This window comes from Psilocybe cubensis, chromosome 4 (genome assembly GCF_017499595.1).
Source record: "Psilocybe cubensis strain MGC-MH-2018 chromosome 4, whole genome shotgun sequence".
NCBI lineage: Eukaryota > Fungi > Basidiomycota > Agaricomycetes > Agaricales > Agrocybaceae > Psilocybe > Psilocybe cubensis.
In genome coordinates, this window is record NC_063002.1 from 3,929,447 (window position 1) to 3,941,848 (window position 12,402).

General features: G+C 47.5%; 2 protein-coding genes across 2 annotated transcripts; both read left to right on the forward strand.

Moving 5' to 3' along the window:
* Positions 1-2,125: 2,125 nt before the first annotated feature.
* JR316_0005440 (uncharacterized protein) lies at positions 2,126-2,696 on the forward strand (the record flags this gene model as incomplete). Its single annotated transcript, XM_047891198.1, has 3 exons — positions 2,126-2,196; positions 2,308-2,435; positions 2,563-2,696. The coding sequence occupies 3 exons, from the start codon at positions 2,126-2,128 to the stop codon at positions 2,694-2,696; spliced, it is 333 nt and encodes a 110-aa protein (XP_047750959.1).
* Positions 2,697-3,715: 1,019 nt separating this feature from the next.
* Positions 3,716-5,473, forward strand: JR316_0005441 (uncharacterized protein; the record flags this gene model as incomplete). The annotated part of the gene is made up of 1 exon (XM_047891199.1): positions 3,716-5,473. The coding sequence occupies one exon, from the start codon at positions 3,716-3,718 to the stop codon at positions 5,471-5,473; it is 1,758 nt and encodes a 585-aa protein (XP_047750960.1).
* Between the last annotated feature and the right edge of the window lie 6,929 nt (positions 5,474-12,402).

The window sequence follows — 12,402 nt, forward strand, 5'->3', positions numbered from 1 at the left end:
CGGGGCGAGCTTGCAAAACCACTCGACGGCTCAACAAGTCATTAATTAATTGCAAAATAAACATATGGAGTAGATATTTAGGTGTTACAGGCTTCGAGGGGAAGGATTTTGAGGAGGTGGAACCTCCATTACTAGTTATCAGGATAGTGAAGAAATATGTCAGGGTAGCAGAGAAAAGACGTCTTCAAGTTTCACTAATATGCTGTATATAGGAAATGTAACCTTGCTTCGATTTACTACTGTGAATTTCCGTTGATTTCCATCGTCTACCGCTCTTAGATAATAGACGCTGGCCAATCATTGCAATCTAAGCGGGATCCCGGCCCCAAATTTGGCCAACAATTAGCTGCATCTGGGAAAAACGGTTGCGGCATGCCGCCTTTGAACAATTACTACAGAAGTTTTGTTAAAATATGGGCCTCAAATCCGCCAAACCGGACTTTGTTTGGCCAAAATTTTGCCTGTGGCGCCCTCAAATCCGCGAGAACTGGACAAAGAAATTGCCATTTTTTGGCCTCAAATCCGCGAAAATCCGGACATGCCGGTACGGGAGCTTCCCGGGTCCTGGACGGACACGGCGACGGCGATTGTACCCGCCACGTGGACTTTGATTTTGGAGTGATTTTGGACTTTGGGCGTTTGGACTTTGGCGTTTAAGGGGACGGCATTTTGAGAAGACTTGTTGGAGTGTGTGAGTGTGAGTGATTGAGGTGTTGGGAAAGGAATGGGAATGGGAATGGGAATGGGAATAGACATCGGTCATCTAAATCCAAATCGAAATCCAAATCCAAATCCAAATCCAAGTTACTCCCTACTCCTCGCTTACTTTAGGAGACAAAGTCAAAGTCAAAGTCAAAAGTAAAACTGAAAGTCGAATTAAACAGCGAAAATGGCAAAGGTGGTGATGCATATGGTGAACAATCGACGATTACCAATACCAACACCAGTACGATACGATACGATACGTTACCGGCATAACCGATTATCATTGTCAATCCCATCGCAGCGAACAGGAAAAACGCCGACAAGGTAAAGGCAAACGCAAACGCAACGGCAACGGCAACGGCATTAAACCCAAAGCCAAAACCAAAGCCAAAGCCAAAGGCAGAGGAAGAGGAGAGGGTTCCTGGGACTGCGGAGTTACCGATGAGCGACCCCCCTTCAAGTATTACTATTACTATTACTATTTTTATTAATGCATCATCATCATCATCACCCGTCACCCGATTTGCATTGCATTGCAGAGATTCGCAAGGTGGGTACTGTGCGTGCCTACTTTATCTCACTCAGCCTCGTACCGTGTACATACGTACGTAATTACACACCTTCGTGAAACCCGGTTAAACGACGGGTTTCCCGATATATCCCAGATCCTCAGCGAAAAATTAGCATTACGAAGAAAAGGACGAAAAGTGAAAACGCCGAAATTGAAAGCGAACGCGAAAAGCGAAATGACCGAAGGGGGCCACGGGCGACACAGGACAGACAGCGCCAATCCCTCTCCCTCTTCCCTCGCGGATTCTTTTTGCCTTTGTCACCCCCCCCCCCCTTCCCTTCCCCTTTTGCCCCTTTTGTACCCCCCCCTCCCCTCTCCTGCTGCACCCCCTCGGATTTGCCATCGACACATCGACACCAAAATGGATATGGATATGTACTACACACATCCGCATCGAGATTAATATTACTGGTATGGATCATGATCATGATCACCCAGCCAGATTCCGATTCCGATTCCGATTCGATTGGAATCGAATCGAGCATTGGTGAATGCCGTGCCGTGCACACTACCTACATACAGGAATCAGGATAGAAATGGGACGCCAATCCCAATTCCCAATCCTTAATACCCTCGCCTCACAGTACGGGCCTAACACCCCCTACCCCCCTGCCTATTTCCTTTTTTAACTCCTCGGGTTATCCGGTATCGCTGGTTCTGCGTACCCATCCCATCTTATATACTACATCTTATATCCCGTGTCCTGTGTATCGTATCCATTTAAAAGCTCTCCGACGTATCGTGGACCGTTCCAATTTCCAACCCCGTCTATTCCAACGTCCATATACCCTTTCGCTTTCTCATTTCCCTGTTGCCTGTCTGTTCTTTGAGAGATCCTTCGTTGAGAGAATGTCGTCGTCGGCGGGGAGCGCGAGTCCGGCTACTACGCTGCCTAGCATTCACGAGATGTTTCCCGGTGTGTATCTGTTCTTCTCTTTCGTGATATTCATCTTTCATCGTCGTCATTTCGTGTTCACGTCCATTTATCAATCAACTTCATTCATTTCATGACTTACGCATATCAATTATAGACCACCTCCTCCCCCTCCCCCTCCCCCTCCCAAAACCCGACCCACACCATCCCCACTCACACCACCACCACCACCCCGCACACGCAGACGCAAGCCCGCGCAGCAGCGCAGCATACACCCACCTTCCGGTTCGTATCCGTCTCCCCACCCACCCAAGATACACCCTAATCAATTATCTATATCCCGATGCTAACGTGGAATCAAATTCCTTTTTTCTCTTTTTCATACTTTGTGTTTCGTTTTTGGCGAGTATAGGTACCGAGCGCGAGCGCGAATCATCGGGACCGCGCACACGCGCACCCGTCGAGTTCAAGTGCAAGCGGGAGTCCGGGCTCGAGCAAGCGCCGTCCCTCAAGCTCAACCTCGTGTCCCCCACACGCGCAGGGTGACAGCATATACGCATTCACAGCGCTCCGTCCTTCCTCATCTTCCTCATCCTGCACCACCTCACCATACCCCAAACACCCACACCCACACCCGCAAAATGGGCCGTACCCGCCTATATACCGCACAGACGCGCTCCTGCCCTCACCCGCTTCTTCCTCCTCTTCTTCCTCTTCTTGTTCCCGCGACAGGGAGAGGGAGAGGGATGAGTACGCGGAGTGTAGCGGTAGTCGGGCGCATTATGGTCCTTCCTCTTCGTCATCGGCGGGGGTGTACGCGCCGCCGCAGCCTCCGGGGCACCAGCAGTATGGTTATAGCGAGCGGTACGCGCCGCGGCGCATGTCGTCCGCCCCCTCCGCGTCTGCGTACCACGCCCATTTTCCACGCGCGTACGCTGATGAGGAGCGCTACCACGAGCGGTACCACGAACGCGGGCGTGCTCTTTACCAGACCCGAGCCCAGCACAACGCCAACGCCAACGCCAACTACAACGAGCACGAAGTCGACCGGGAACACGAAAATGAGCACGAGCACCAGCAAGAACATGAGAATGAGAATGATCAGGAGCACGACCAGGACCAAGACACATCAAACGGCAAAAAACACGTCTGTCCGACGTGTTTTAAGCGGTTTAATAGGCCGAGTAGTTTGCGGATACATGTTAATACGCATACGGGCGCTACGCGTGAGTGGTTTGTTTTGCTTTTTTTTGCTTTCTTTCTTACCACTTCACTTACCATTTGACGCTTACCACTTCACTTAACGCTTACCACTTACCACTTCACTCACCACTTACCACTTCACTTACCACTCACCACTTCACTCACCACTTCACTCACCACTTCACTCACCACTCACCACTTAATTCTTACCACTTCACTCACCACTTCACTCACCATTTCACTCACCACTTAATTCTTACCACTTAACGCTCACCACTGACCACTCACCACTTAATTCTGAACTAACAGCCTTCCGCTGCCCATGGCCGAACTGCGGCCGCGAATTCAACGTCAACTCGAATATGAGGAGGCATTATAGGAATCATACCGCGCCGGGGTTTTCGAGGGCGCAGTCTCAATCTCAGGCGCAATCGCAGGTGCAGGGGCAGGCTCAGGCGCAGGCGCAGGCGCAAATTCAGAACGCCAACGTCAACGCGAGCGCTAATAGCGCGAATAACAACGCCAATGCGAATCGCGGTGCTAGTGGTAATGGTAACAACACCTCCCAGCGATCGGCGTCCTCGCTCTCTACCACCACGAGTGCGAGTGCGGGCGCGGGCGCGGGCGTGGAACAGGTCGTGCAGGGGACTCAACTTGGCGCAGATGGTAGGAGGAAGCGACGGCGGACTATGCCTTTATCTATGCCTCCGGTACCGGTACCGGTACCTGTGCAGCAGGGAAATGGGAATGTTGGGTATAGAGCCGAGTTCGAGTATCGACACGGGCAGTATGGGTCGCCTTCTATGCACCCATCGCATCCCTCGCACCCTTCACACCCATCGCACCCCTCGAATGGGCATGGGCATGCGCATGCGCATGCGCACGCTTTGAGTCCAGCTCAAAGTCCGCTATATGCGGCCCGGTCAACTAGCGCAGGAGGGGGAGGAGGGTACCCGCATAGCGCGCACCCGGGCGCGTCGCCTCGTTCCGCGCACTTGTCTGCGCATCAGCAATTCCACCACCACCACCACCACCACCAACAGCATCAGCATCAGCATCAGCAGTCGCCAGAGTCCCACCATCAACACCAGCGCCAATACGCGCAGCAGTTCCAGCAGAGACACGCACAGAGAGAAAGAGAGAGGGGGGGACAGTTCCAGCAGCAGCAGCAACAGAAGCATCATATGCCGTCGCCGCCTATATCGCATGTGTCTATTAGCGAAGAAGACGAGGATGAGTGCGAGGAGGAGGGTGTGCGTGGGGGGATGAGGATTAGGGGTCAGGGGAGGGGTCGTGGGGGGAATATGAGTGCAAGTGGGAGGGCTAGGGTAAGGGGGGTTAAAGATGAAGATGGGGATGAAGATGGGGATGAAGACGATGATATGCGCGGATACGACGAGCGTGAAGAGGAGGAGGATGATAGGATGGACGAGGACGCGGCGGAGGAGGACGAAGACGAGGACGCAGAGGAGGATGAAGAAAGAGACCATATCAACCTTACGCGCTCGCTTGCGCGTGTAGCTGTGCAGCATTCGCCGTCGCTTTCTCCTTCGCTCTCTCCGTCGGTTTCGGTTTCTGTCTCGGCGGCGGGGGTGGGGTATGGGTATGGGTATGGGTATGAGAAGGAGAAGGAGAAGGAGCGCGTTGAGTATGGATATGGGTATGGGTACGAATATCATCAGCACCAGCGGTACTCTTCCGAGCGCTCTCGTCCACAATCCACTATCACTACCACCGCGCACCCCATTGACTCCAATGCCCACCTACAGCCAACCGCGCACGCGCACGCGCATGCCAGCGGTGGAGGAGGAGTTGGAGGAGGAGGAGGAGGCGGGCCAGGCCCATTAACACCCGGATCAAGCTTCCACTCTTCCTCCCCATCCGCCTCATCTTCCTCATCCTCGTCCTCGTCCTCGTCCTCAGGATCGTCCGCTTCTCCATCTGTGTCACCCTCGCCTCCACCTGCTCATCCCTCGGCGCTGTCATCCGTGGCGAAACAACAGGGACAGGGACAGGGAATGGGGGTGAAGCACCGATCGCTGGCGGATGCACCGCATGTGGCTGCGCGACTTCGGCCTGCTTTTGGCGGGAGTGGTGGGCGGGATAGGGTGAGAGCTTGAGGATGGGAGGGGGGAGGTTTTTCTTTTTGAGGGTTTGTTGAACTTTGTTCTCTTCGCTGAGCTTTGGCTTGACTATGTGTGGTGCGGGGCAGGGGTGGGCGTCGTTGGATATCCCTTTTTGGCGTTGTGTTGGGGGGGGGGGGTTAATGTTATTGTGTTTCGCTGTCGTTCTCTCCCTTTCGCTACGCCTACTCTTTGCTGGATCTATCACTCTCGATACCTCGTTTTCTTGGTTTCTTGGTTTTTGATACCCTCCTCTATTCTATTCTACTCCTTTTCTCCTTTTCTGCTCTGTTTTTTATGTTTCTGTTTCTGTCGATGTCGATGTTGTTGCTGTTGCTGTTGTGTTTGTATCGCTACGTCCAAGTCTCCGTCCGAATCTGCGTGTATCTGTATTAGTATCAGTTTTAGGTTTAGTTTTAGGTATAGGTATACTCTACGTGTTGTAATTCTGAAATCGTGTGGAAGTAACTTGATTTTTTTTCTTGGTCTTTTGCATGTTTGCATACTTGAAAGGCCAAACGCTGAAATGCTCGAATGCAAGTGCTCGAACGCAAGCGCCCGATTGCGAACGCTCAAATGCAAAAGCTCGAACGCAAAAGCTCGAACGAAAACGCTCGAACGCTCAAACGCAAGTGCTCAAACGCAAACGCTCGAACGTTCAAGCAATTCCGAAAAGCTTCATGCTTAAGAGCCTGGTCTGAAGCTGGATTTTGAATCGTTTCACGACGATGATGATGATGATGATGATGATGGTCATTGGTTGGGGTATAATCATCATCATCATCGGTCGGGGTATACTATAATCAATCTCAGTGCTGGGGATCATAACGCACTTACGTGTGCCTCAGGCTCAGTGTTTGTGTTGCTAAGTTAGTGTAAAAATGTGAATTTAAAGGCAGAAGAGCGAGGTGCGAGGTGCGAGGTGGGCCTCAGATAACTTTGACTTTGACCAAGCAATTTCTCGGTGTCGATGCGTATGTTAAATTCAAAAAACTTCAAAATATCGTGTTAATCGGCTGTCCGGTATACCGTATAAAAATATCTTCAAGGTCCGCAGACCTGACTGTGACTGGTGACTGAAGAAAGAAAGAATGGATAAGTTTTAGAGACACAATTGGTTGAGTTGAATGAGATTGACCGGAATAGTGGTGCTGAGGTTTGGGTGCTTGAAGTATCATCAAGATATTCAATCCAAAGCCAAGTCTCAAGACGTGAACAATGGATTACACAGACGGAATGTCACTTTTTTTGTTTATTCTTTTACTTTTTGAAAATTGCAGTGACGATTGACCTACTGCATGTAAGTATAGTGTTAGTGCTAACAAAAGAAGATGGCAGGACGGTTATGTCGAAGAAGTCTCGAATTTATGTATTGGAAATGAGAATACCTGGTTAGTTTCTGACGATTAACCTACTGCATATAAGTATAGTATTAGTTTTAACGAAAGAAGATGGAAGGAGGCGGTATATCGAAGAAGCCTCGAATTTATGTATTGAAAATTAGCTGGCATGGACATGCCAGGTTTACACCTGGTGCAATTTGCGTAGTTGCCATTTTGTAAGCCTGCTGCCTTACTACTCTACCGTTTCTGCTATATATATACTGTCCGTGATTAAGAAACATATCGTTTCTTAATTGGTTCTTTTACCTTACCGGTTTGAGTGTCACTGCTGTGTTCGGACAGACAGCAGCGTTACACATTTGGTACATAAATGTAAACAAGCGGCTGAAATCTTATCATGGTTGAAATCTTAAAAGTTATCATGGTACAACTTATCGCATGCACTGTACCTCGTATATATTGCGTCGAGCACCACAGTCCATATTTCCCACCGCGACACAGCATATTCAGTTCAAACATTGTGAATTTTTCTGTTCGTTATGTTCTTGGAGGACGGAATATCCTAGTGATCAAAAATACTTGTATAGAGGTTCATTCCTTTCGTGTGAAAACTGTGCCATACACTTTCGGTGGCAAAAATGGGACTGATTATACTGACCTGTTTCAACCGTGGCCATGACTGATGTTGGAAAAAGAGTTATTGGTTTGCAGTGGTTGGATAAGACCTGTTTATAGGAGACGCGTATAAAACAGGGTTTTAGGTCAGATGGCATTGTTATTTTCCAACCATGCCAGCTAACTGCGAACGGAGTTCGCATTTGCCGAGTGAGAATACCTGGTTAGTTTGCCTATTCAAAAATTGGAGGAATCTTTCGGACTTTAAAATATAATGCATCATATATACAATTTACGTTATCTCGGCTTGCTGAATTTAATTTATACACCGTCAGATGATTTTCCCTTTGCTAATGGTATGTTCTTCACATGCGCCAGTTGGATGCAATGTAATTGGACGTCACTTACTTACAGATGACCGCTGACTACTTACTTATGGTGCGTAATGTGTTGTGTCCAGCCTCAAGGGTGTTTGTTGGGAGAGCCGGAGTCTAGAGTCGGAGTTTGGGAAGCCATCACTCGGCATCAGGAAATGCCGCATAATTAAAAATGTTTGGTCCTGGGCATTGGGCACCTCGCTCTTTGGTTTTCCACATAGCAGGGGCATCATGATCAGACTCTGGAGTCTTGATCGTCTTCATCTTCATCATTATGGTGTTCATCACTCTCATCACAATCATAATCACAATCACCATTATAATTATAATTATACCCATCTCACACAACTTGAAAGAATTCCCTTAATCTCTTTGAAATTGCATGCGTTCATCCAAAGCTCACACCATCGTGGTAATAGTCATAGTCATGTGTTGTGTTACGGTTGTGGTAATTATCATGATCATAAGATGATATGACGTGAAATGAGACGAGATGTGCAAAGCTAATCCGCGATGTGCAATCCCAAATGTCAATCTCCATCTCGAATCGTCAATCTCAGCGGAGTCGTTGTGAGGTACGGTTACATGTTTGCATTTATTATAATGTAACGTTTTACCTTTTGGCCAGTTCTTAGCAGCTACTAAGCAACCTTGCGGTATTGAGAATTTAATAATCAAGAGTTGTGTTGTGTAGAGTGGTAAAGGTCTGACTGGATATCTATATCTCTTCCGATCCCTGACGCCCGAGACAAATTTGAACAGTGTGTAGATTCGCAAGCTTCAAATTGTCTGTGTCTGTTCCGGTAAGGGTTAGTAAATTTATGGCGTGGGCTGCGGTTAGGTTGAGGTTTAGCCGTGGTTTTCAGGGTTTGTTTAATTGCTTTGCGTTGTGCTTCGTTTGTACAGATACGTTTTTAACTTGGATTTTAATTGGTGTTTTAATTTGTTACCAAGGTGTCTCATTCAGAACACAAGAAGGTGCTGCGCAAGCTCGGTGCTTCAGCACTGAGAAAAGCACCTCCGAGTCCGAGTGATATTCTAAGCAACTGAGTCAAAGTATAGTAGATCCCGTCTCCCATAGACTTGCTCCTTTCTAAAACCTATCGTCTGCCACCATCTACCACGAAAGAGTCGGGACAATCGGTATCAGTATCGTTGGTAAAGTCAACAGCGTCAGTGTCAGTGTCATTCACGGCAAATCTATAGCAGTCCCATTCATCCATTATTCCACGAATTTCTGACTCGAACGACTGATCGATCATCAGGTGTTTATTCAACTGAACTCTGGGTTATATGAGCCTGTTAACCGTGTTAATATTAGTGTTAGTTCCAGTCCGAATCCCAGTCAGGCCAGCTGTGATCCTCTCCATACTATTGACAGATGATTTTCTATACTTGCTGATACATATAAAAGCAAGTTACATTACCTACCGATGATTCGCCAGTGTGTCGCTCGGATGCAATGTCAATTTCAATATGTTAGCTATAGTTATTGTTATAGTTGTGGGTAAAGGTATGGGCGTTTTGTATGAAAGCCGGAATGAAACACGTTTCTGCGTGTAATTTTTGTGAAGAGGAAAATTCGGAGTGTGACTTGAGGTTTGGTCTCTTTTCTCTTTATTGGGATCGGGCTCTTGGGCTGGGCTGGGACTCGGTGGGTCGGGTCTGAGGCTGGCGCCCACGCCTGCTGAGTTTGATTAGAGAACAAGGCAAGGCCCTTGTACCTTGTACTCGTTATAGCTCTTGATCAGATTACGCGCCATCACACACACACAGGAGTCCAGGAGTGATTGGGAACTGCAGAATTGTGGGCTATGTGGGCTATGTGGGCTGCTTGTTACAAATTACATTTAGATTTAGATTTCTCAAACGCTGTCACGTTGGACCACTACAATCACCACAATCACCTCAATCACTGGAAAAATAATTAAAGACCACGAATTGCCCATAGACTCCGCATCATCGTGATGACGATCATCATCAGCGCACTTACACGGATCCTCAAAGGTCCCAAAAATGAACTATGTATCCCACTCGCGAGTCATGGGAAGGGGGAGGATGTGGGGCGCGCGCGCACCGGCACGCACCTCGCCCTCACACCTCAAGGCCTCAAGTTGCACTCGAAATCAATCATATCCAATGGAGCGATGGACCCCCTCTTCCCCTTTCCCCTGCCCCGCGCCGCCCTGCCCCGCGTCGTCTTTGGATAGATCATTAACGTCAATGGGTTGCTCTAGATCTCGCGTGCTAAATATGTGGCATGGTGTGAATAGTGACAGGCAAAGACAGTTGGCTGTTTCTGTTTCTGTTTTTGTTTCTGTCTCTTTTTCTGTGATAGTGATAGTGATATTTTGAGATACTGATACTCTCCCCCAAATACAAAGGCCGGTAAGATATCGTAGATGACTAATATGATTTTATTTATCATATCACCTCAGAGCACAACAACTTGCAGAGAATGTGCTGATGACAGATGCAAAAAAGCGTGGAATGCAACGTGCGGCGCAGTGATTGTGTCTGTTCTGTTCTGTCAAGTGTCCTTTTCTAATAAAATATGATGAGATATTACAATAAATTGTGGGCTACAAACACCGCCGCGTGCATACCTCGCACCGCATCGTAGTAGCAGGGACTGACATTAGTGGCATCTTTAATTTTGGACGCGGCAAGTGTGCGACCATCGTGGGTGATTTTCTTCTGTTAAGCATCTTCTTTAGTAAAGCGGCTACGAGCTCGAATTTCTTTTTTGGGAAATGCCTTATCTGCAGCAGGTGCGTCTGCGCTGCGCAAGTCGTCATGAGTCGGCAAAGTCAAGGAAGGCGTCAAGCGAGCAGGGTTCATGGTGAGAGTCGCACGTATTAGCTAGCCGAGTCCATGAATTGCGGACGCGGATGTGTATATCCGTTTATATTTTTTTTCTTGTGTTGTGTTTTTTCTTGGGGGGAGATGTCATGGTTTTTGGGAGTTTGTACGTTAGGTTGACAGATGAAGAGCTGCGCCTTTCTGCGCCTCTATTTTGGGGGTTACTTTCACGTTGACGCCGTTTGCTGGATTTGTGCTTTTATTCCCTCGATAAATGGAATGGATTTGAAGTGGGTCAGCTGTTATCTGTTTAGCGCCGAGTGGTGGTAACTTTTTATTGGACTTCATGGTTTTCTGGTGGTCATGCCTTACATTGACAGGAGAAGAACTGCGCCTTCTACGTTTTTATCTTGCAACTTTTCAGGTAGGCTGGAGGTGACACCTTTTGCTTGATTTGTGTTTTTATTCCCCGATAAACGGAATGGACTGGTATACAGCTGTTGCCATTTGACGCCGAGCAGTAGTAAAGCTTTTTTTGGGGTCAGACGCCAAGGATTTCTGGAAGTTCCATCTTACATTGACGGCAAATGGGTTGCGACTCACGACGTTTTTATATTTTTTGACCGCTACATAGGCTGGGGGTGCTTTTACATTTTTGACTCCCCCGATATATGGAATCTATCTGCGGTCAGCTGATATCTCTTTAGCGCCGAGCATTAGTAGATGGGCGCTCACACTCTTAATCGACCAATGGGCACAAATTTTGTCGAAAAGAACGGAACATTTTAATTCTATTATCTTTTTCTTAAACTTCTCGGGCGTCAAGGCTTCACCAACGTTATTGCACGACCAGCTTTAAGCGTCTAATAGATCCATCTCCCTTGAGCTATCTACTTCCCTTTGACTATATCCAATAATATAGAAATTTTACGTTTTCAGGAAGGCCATTTCAACACTGATCTTTGGATTATCGTCGCCCAAAGATCGTCACACAACGTATTGGATCGCTGGGTCTATCTATTCTCTATTTGAAAGTTTAAATTTCGATTTAGATACAATTATCTGCACACATGATTGCCATTGACATCTGAGTAGCGTCTGATGAAGAAAGCTACGGCCATATTTTGCCTATATGCAGAACATCAAAACATTCTGTTGTGTGCCGTTATTATGCTTTTTGGAACATGAGAACAAAAAACTAGTTTATTCCGCCAATGAAGGAACAGTTGTAAGTCCAAACCGTCTTAGTAATCTATGCTTCTTTCCAATAACTTCACATGTTCCCCAGTTGACCCAGGCGCTTCGACCTTTGATCTATCAGTGATGCTGCTAGGGGCTTCGGAGGCAATACCTTCTCCCAGGATTCACGTCATTAATTTCCCTTGAGTTATTCTGGTGACACCGACATACCCCTGAGAAGCAAGGAGACTTTACATTTGCATCAACAACAATCGATACAGGCTCAGAAACCATGTGCGTTCATGAGAGTACTGATATGTCTTTGTGAAAATCTGCATTCTATTCCGAGGATTTTCACTTCTTCCAAATTATGATACTCCATCTCTGCCATCACATTATCTCTAGTGTGCTTTCAAGTAATGTTTTTCCGAATCTGAAGATGAGCTACTTTTAGAAGAGGTTTGGTTATATATAACTTATACTTAAAGCCAGAGTACTTAGGCTAATTTGCGTTATACAGGTTTGTAGATAATGTCATCTTACTTACTCAGAGTTGATTATTCAGGCGCTTCGGATCCATTCGTAACCGACGGTGATCGACGCTTAAGAC